General features: G+C 41.8%; 1 protein-coding gene across 11 annotated transcripts in view; it reads left to right on the top strand.

Annotated features, from left to right (window-relative positions):
- The first annotated feature begins 1,644 nt into the window (after nt 1–1,644).
- Nucleotides 1,645–8,079, top strand: part of TASOR (transcription activation suppressor) — a 58,286-nt gene continuing 51,851 nt past the window's right edge. For 9 of the 11 annotated variants that reach the window (XM_075073074.1, XM_075073073.1, XM_075073071.1 and 6 more), the window contains exon 1: nt 1,673–2,211. In XM_075073074.1, the coding sequence (XP_074929175.1) occupies nt 1,845–2,211 (367 nt within the window). In that variant the 5' untranslated portion in view covers nt 1,673–1,844. Of the gene's footprint in view, nt 2,212–8,079 lie in introns of all 11 variants that reach the window. The other 2 variants (XM_032798817.2, XM_032798821.2) reach the window with 1 other exon arrangement.

Here is an 8,079-nt window from a genome sequence, read left to right as displayed (position 1 = left end):
CTGACATGATATTCTATGGGAAATAAGTATAGTGAAGAGTGGACAGGTTTGATTTACTCATTGCAGACCTTGTTGCTGAGACGTGCTGCTGCATTCTGTACTTGAGAGTTTCCAGAGGGTTGATAAGGGTCCGTAGGTAGACTCCATTGCTGTAGTGTTGTCAGGAGAATACAGAAGTGTTATTACCAAGCCTAGGTCACTGTCCACCAGGAAAATCTCAATGAACTGTAGGTGGTAGAATACATTGTTTGCAGATGCTGATGATGTAGGATTAATTCTCTTGGTGTAAAAATCTATAATCTCAGTTTCATGATTAATTATTTCTGATGCAAGTTATTTAAACAGAATTGAGCAGACAAATTTGTGTGGAATCTAAATACTGGGACGAAATGAGTGACATTTCTAAATGATGCAATAGTGAATGTAACAATTTAAGAATACACTCCTTAAGTGAAATATCCAGTAGTCAGCATAAAATTGGTGACAAACTCCTCACAGTAGCTCTTATTTTCAGTTTTTGTTATTAGTACTAGTTACCGAAGAATGATAAATGTTCAGATACAAGCACATTGCTAGATGGGATGCCCAAATTACCAAGCTACGCAGGAACCACACATTTAAAACCCCAACAGCACCGAATCAGTCCTTATCTTTCTGAAAAAGAAACTGAATTCCATTCAGTGCACGGTGTAGGAGATCTTTGGATGAGACCTTAAACCCACAAATCCCATCTTTACCTTGTAGACACTGAAGCAGGGATAACGACCCATGAATTCTCAATGCCACTTCGAGAGGCAGAGTGGGGAACTAGACTTCCATCTTTTTCTCCTATTCTGCAGAAATAAGGTTGGAAACTAGGCCCACGCTTTCATCTCTGTTCCCAATCATGAAAAAGGGTGGGGATCAGACTGATACCTTCTTCTCTGTTCCTGTTTCTCAACGGAGCAGGCTATTACACCTGTGTCGTCTTCTCCATTCCCACTCCCAGAAGATGGATGGCTTATGTTGCCACTTTCTTTTTTTGTCCAAAATGCTAAAGAGGGCAGGAAACTGCTTCCTGGCCTTCTGCTCTGGTTCTGGCGATTACCAAAGGCTGAGCGGTATCTTTAGGGATGAAGAATGCTTGGAGAAGACGTAGGACAGGCAGCCGTTGGTTCTACAGATTATCCCCACTTCCACCGGGGCAGCACAGCATCAAGAGTTGGTATAAAGGCTTGTTGACACTACATGGTACAAACACTCCCTCTCACAACATGAGTGCGACCCATCCCGGGTGCTTCAACTGCCTGGGCAGTGCAACAACGGTCAATGGTGCTAAGCCACCCTTTTGTGGCTGCTGTGCTGCCTGACAGAAAAAACCACCAAGATTTGCATGAACTCTCCCTTATTTTGCTGCCAGGGCCAAATAGCGAGTAGATGTAAAATAGAGATGGGAACCAGCCACCACAAAGAGTCTAGGAGTGGGAGGGACGGACTTGAGGAGGAGGCGCGCCAAACGAGATGCCCTGCCATTCTTCCCGCTTTGCTATGTTCTCGCTTTGCTGCGCCACTTGCACGGCACCGCCCTCCTCCTGTATTTATAACCTGTCCTACGCATTGATTGGTCGCCGCTGGCCGGACGCTGGCCACGCCCCTTTCCCAGCTGCGGCGCCGCCGCCGCCATGTTGGGGGAAGGAGGAGCGGAGTTGTTGCCATAAAGTGAGCGCCTGGAGTGGTAGAGCGGCGCAGCGCGGTAGAGGCTACGGGCGGGTGGTGCATGGCGCTTAGGAAGGGGTGGCTCCGTGGGAGAAGAAGACAGAAAAAGCAGTTCTTAGTGCTCGGTTGTTTCCTTGCCTTAGAGTTCAATGGCGGATGCTGGGGTTACTGGCGGTGGCGAGATAGAGCTGGAGCAGCTTCAGCGGATGGAGAAGAACGACAGGGGCCTCGCTGTGGAGAGTAGCAGCGCAGCAGCAGCTGAGGACGGCACACAAAATGGCGGCCGCTCTGATGCTACGGCTGAGGAGGTGCTGCTGGTGGCTGCTGCAGAAGACCAGGCCCCCCCAAATCTCAGCAGTAGCCAGCGGAAGAACAGCGTCTCCACGGCACATGAGCAGCAGCAGCCACAACAAACCAGCGACGTGTTGGGGGGTCCTCCCCCTCTCCCCAAGCCCCCTGAAGATCTGCCTATTAGGAGGAATTTTCAGATCCCCAGGAAGAGCAGAGAAAAGAAAGGTTGTTCCCTTCCTCCCCCCTTCTTCTCTCCCTCACCCCCTCTTCATCTTACTCAGTAGGGAGGCTCTTTATACACTTCTCACAGCTGCATGCAAAATCCTGCGGGTGTGGAGGAGGCTGTGGCATGGCTCCGATTAGAGAGGCTTCTGGGGATGAGGTTTTTAGTGTTAGGCATTTTAAAGTCTCCTTTTTGTGTAAGGAAAAAGCTTGAATTTGAGATGGTAGCTTAAAAATGGAAAAGGCTGGATTTGATCAGGGTGGGCTTGGAAACGGTTTATCTCAGCCCCACTTCTGAGATGCACAGACAGACACAGAAGATGGTTCTCTGTGGGACATGCACACGGACATAGAGAGAAGATTATTCTTTTTCTATCTTCCCCCTTCTTCCCTCTCTGAAGGAGACAAGTGCGTCCATATTTAGATTGAGCTGGTAAACACGTTATACATTTCTGCTTCAGAGACACATGCAGAGAAGATGGCCCTTCTTTCCTTACCCATTGAAAGCTTGCATGTGTCTCCATCTCTTTGCAGGAGAGAAGTGTGCATCCCACATTCATGTGTCTCATGCTGGAAATGCTACTTTTTTGAGGCGCCTATTTTTTTAATGGAACTTCTGAAACCAGGGCTTTCTCTCATTTTCTGGGAGACTGTGTTTATTTCTGTTTGCTTTTATTTTGTTAATTTGCCAAGAAGATTTACTTACTTTGCCCCCCCCCCCCCCAATTGTCCTTTCTTGCCCTTCCCCAGTAGTGGAACAGGGCTCAATAACACCACAGTTACTATTGCAAAACATTTAGATACAGGGTTTTTCATCTTTCAAAGAGGTTGTTTAACTTTTGTAACTTTTTAAAATTTTGTTCTGTAAGGAGGAAGTGAAGGTAGGTTTGTTTGATTATCCCATTTCTCCTTCCCATTTTAAAAATGGCAGTGATTCTCTCAGAAATACAAAAGTGGATATGAAGCTAGCAGAGGCTAATGTAAAAGGAGGTGATTGACTTAAAGCTGTGGTTCCCAAACTTTAACAACCTGTGACCCCCTTTCACTAAAATGTCAAAAGTCTTATGAACCTCCACCTAAAACGAATGTCCAGGGATTTTCTTCTTTACCTGAGGTATAATTTATAAAAGCAGTGATCTTAGAAATACAAAATTTGTTTGACATGCTTATTACACACTATTAATTATTTATCATTACTGTATTTTATTACATTGTGAAAATGGAAACAGACTTCCAGGATCTCAGTTTCATAGCTTGTATCACTTTGAATAAGCCTGTTATAAGATAAGGCCTCTATAGTTCATCAAGTATCAGATGTGAAACAGCATGAAGGTATTTAAGAAGCCAACTCAAGAGTTCCTCCTACACAAGCATTCAGGTCTTGAGCAGTCCAGGCAAACAACGCGTTAACAAAGTTTAAGCTTGTTTTTTATAATTTAAAAACAATTCTAGCTGCCTATTTAATTTTAAAAACAGGAAAAAAAATCCATCTCCCTTCCCATTTATTGTAAGAAGTCTTGAAGTTTAAATCTCTCTTCAGTGTGGTAGATACGCTTGCTTTGATCTGTTTAGCTCTTGGAAGTCCAGGGGCTCTAGGCTGTTGGCCCTGTGCTGCTGGGAGTCCCTAGGGACAGCTCTGTCTGCCATTAGGGAAACTTTTTCCCAAGAACCCCCTGTAACATTTCGCGAACTACCAGGGGTTCACACATCCCAGTTTGGGAACCACTGACTTAAAGTAATGTCTTGTCCTCCTTGAGGGTCATCTGATTAGAAAAATGCCTGGATTTAAAAAATGGCTCCTCTTGTTTCAGATGTCCCAAGACGAAGTGAGATTGTTTTAACTACAAAGTTATAGAACCAAATCTCAGAGGCATTCAGTGCATCACATTGATTTTTTTTTTCTATTTTTTTTTTTTTAAAGTACCTGTCTAGCACTTGGTTTGTGAATTTGGAGAAACCTGAAATATATAAACTAGGTCTGGAAAACGCCTTCTCGGTCATCTAGTATTTCACCTGCCTGTGCAGGATTGTTTTCTGCAGTATATGTTCTGACCAGTCAAGCATTTTAAATAGCTTGCGTTTATGACTTCTATCACTTTCTTTGGGATGGAGGGGAAAACTAATCTGATCTTACTGGTTCCAACTGACTTGCTAACATCAAGATTTTATTTGGCATGTTCTTATGGATACATCTTTTGGTGTATCATAATTTCTTCTTTAAAATATTGTCCAAAGAGGTCTGTTTTTAATAATACTTGCTAGTTAAACTTTTGGACACTTGAAACATTTCTTTCCATTCCATCATATACATATGCTGGTTTATTGTTATGGGTGTTTGGCTGTTACCGTAACAATACCATAATATAATAAGCCATGATGATATCATGGCACATCAGAAGCCATAAAAAAATTGGGCCAGATCAGTAATTGGATGGAAGGCTTCCAGAGAGAACTTGAGTGTTGCAGGAAGTGTTAATGATGAATTGGGAAGTTGTGGTATTAAATCAGAACTACACCAGTACCCCAGTTTAATGCCAGAGTGATAATGCACTGCTTGCACTTTGATCTTCTGGATGTATCCTGAAACCAAGATCACCCCATTCTTTCACCAAGCACTAAATGGCTGATAAAGATGACATGATTCTCCTTGGAAAGGTAGGGATGTTGATATTGCTGCCCTGCCCAAATTCCAAACTTGGTAACACTAGGCAACATTGCTTCTCCCGTCCCCACCAATTCTTCTAAGTTATTCTTGGTCTCTTGTCTAAAATTATGTTGTAGCATTTCTGGTGCAGAATGGCTGCTGTATTCCACCCACAAGGTGACTTTTTTTAGTTGTGGGAAACTGATCCCTATAATATATGACCTATAACAGTTCTTTGCGCTCCTCCATGATGATAGCACTGTATCAGTGCAAGTCAAGTGCATTTTCTTTTCCATTACATTTTAAAAAAGACACTAAAACCTATACTTTGGACTTTTTTAAAAAAATAACTGTGAGACAATTTTAAAACTGCATGGAATTTGCAAAATCAGAAAACGGGTGAATCCTTGGTCTACCAGCTTCTTTGGTTTCTGAAGCAGGAATAGGTGTCCCTTGAACGATGACTAGAAACAAATGAAAGCATGATATCAAGACTAAGCCTACCATCTAGAGAGTTACAGAAAATGCTTTAACGTGAACTGAACAAAGCAGATGGAGCTAACTGGGGGATTATATAATGAGGCTCTTTCTATTAATTCTTTTAGACTCTAACTCCTGGGAGGAACTTCTATAAAATTTCATTAAATGGCAGGATTTTTAATTTTTTTTTAATTTATTTGCTCAACCTTTTCTATAGGGACAATTCAGGGAATATGACCTTAAATATATTTATAAGTAGGAAACATTAAATTTATTTTGGCTTGAGTATTTGGTCTATTTTATGGCATCTAGTCACATGGCACTAATTATAATAGTACAGTTTCCTGTCTTGTTAAGAACCATGTAGCTTACTGTCCTACTACCATCTCGTGTGTGTGGGTTTATTTAGTTTTTGTTTGTTTTTTTTAAAAAGAGAGCCAAATCTTGCAAGCTGGCCAGCTTGAGCCTGGCCATTGCTTTGAGATGCCTTTCACCCAGTTGTGACAGGGAAGGGCAAGTGCACAATAGTGTTGGTACCAGTCATCCTTTGGACTCCCTGTTGGATTAACTCATCAGCATTATGCCTCCGACTTCAGAAAGGAAGTTAAATATGTGCTTGAGTGTAGTCCCACTGCTGCTCCTATGCTTAAATATAGGGACATGCCAGTTCAGGAAGGTACTAAAGCACTTGTTAGGGTGCCACTTCTTCCTTCTTTGTCTAGATGCAAGATATAGGTCTTGCTTACTTGTCATTTAAAGATTCCATGGCACTTGCAAGTGTTGGGTTGTTAGCCAAACTCTGGTTCACATGAGGATGGTTTTTTGCTGATCTGTATTGTCTGACAGTTCATTAGATATGTATTTTTCCATTATTCTTCCTAAACTTTTGGAAAGGGTGGTTGCATGCTGTTCACCATTGACCGTTTTCACCCTAGGGGATTAAGTGATTCCCTGAACCCGTAAACTGTTTACGAACCTTCTGGAGCAAAGATGCTACAATAATACAATCTCAAGGCTTATATTAACCATTGTGATGTCCCATTTTATCAGTGCATGTCTGTCTTGATGATCTTGCACCAGGAAATCGTGACATCAAGAAAATGGTACGTTTCATATCTTGGTGGCAGAAACGCTTCATTCCTAAAGAGCAATATCATCATGCTATTTTTACTAATTGGATAAGAAGGAAAATGCTTTGTATTCCTGGAAACCTGAAGTGTTGGGTGAAGACAGTGTTCCTCAAGAAAGCAAGATTATTTTCCTGATGTAGTTGCAAGTTCAAACAGTCTTTAAAAAAATAAAAAAAGGGGGGGGGCTGCAAATTTAATCTGATAATTTGAATGAATTGATGTATTGCTTGCTTACTGAGAGTCCTATATGGAAATTGACTAATGGTGTCTTGGCATTGAAAACAAGTCATAGCACCAGTCTAGATGCCCATATCTGATTTCAAACATTAAAGTCTCATTTTTTTATATATAAAAAAAATTCTTATAATACTGGTCTAGCTTCTGTGTAAGTGTAGTGAAATCTTTTTTGTACTTCAAACAAAATACCACAAACCTTTGAGCATAGTTCCTATATGGCATAAGGATGCTATAAATTAGTTTTCCACAACTGTATGCAGTTAACATCACAAAAACTGGAAAATGACCAGTATAAACAGGTCCAAGTATTTTTCTAATCCAGGTTATTGTTAGAGCCCTACCAAAATCAGAGTCCATTTTGGTCAATGTCATGGTCATAGGATTTTAAAAATAAAAAATTTCATGATTTCACGTATTTAAATCTGAAATTTAATGGTGTTATAACTGTAGGAGTGCTGACCAAAAGGGGATTGTGTGGGGTCACCAGGTTAATGGGGGTAGGGGGGGTAGGGGGTTGCGATATTGCCACCTGTCTGCACTACCATCAGAGCTGGGCCCTTTGCCAGGCACCGCCACACTCTGGCCACCCAGCTCTGAAGGCAGTGCAGAAGTAAGGGTGGCAATACCATGATCCCTCACCCCCTCCCCATAACTTCGTGATCTTCACAACCCCATTTTGGGTCGGGATGCTCCCCAGTTTGCAAAACACTAGTCTCCCTCATGAAATCTGTATGGTATAGGGTAAAAGTACACACAAGACCAGATTTCATGGTGCAGGGTGTGTGGTTTTTTTTTTTTTCTCCTTCATGACTGTGAATTTGGTAGGGACCTAGTAATTGTACTTTCCTTCCTGAGCTCCTTGAAGAGAGAGACCAGAAATAAGCTTAATGAATGCCATTAAAATCTAAACAATGTGCACATATTATAGGATGTGGTGATGGTTATAAAGAACTAATACTTGTGTGTTTATCTTTTTAGGCATAGTAATATAGACAATATGGTCTGGAACTGCATGTCTATAGTTATAATTAGTACTTGGTTGCAACGAAAAACTTGAGATGGCCTATTCTGTATAGGAACCATACATTCAACCGGTGGTTCTGGGGCTGTGTGCTTCCTGAACTGTATTAAAATACCTTCTCTGGCTTAGATTTAAGTCCTAAGCAACACATGATATGTATAGAAAAATGTTCCCTGACCTACCCCCTACCTTCCTTTTTAAAAAAACAAACAAAACAAACCTCCCGAAACCCAGGTTGTGTTAATATTGTTGACAACTGAGCTTTTGATGGCTGAAGTCAGGATTGAATGACTTCCCCATCCACCCCCTAATAAAATTAGCTTTTTGGTTTTGTCGTCCCGCCCCCCCCCCCCCCCCCC

Source organism: Chelonoidis abingdonii, chromosome 17, assembly GCF_003597395.2.
Source record: "Chelonoidis abingdonii isolate Lonesome George chromosome 17, CheloAbing_2.0, whole genome shotgun sequence".
NCBI lineage: Eukaryota > Metazoa > Chordata > Testudines > Testudinidae > Chelonoidis > Chelonoidis abingdonii.
The sequence above is the reverse complement of the archived record's forward strand: the minus strand, read 5'-3'. Positions and strand labels throughout refer to the sequence as shown.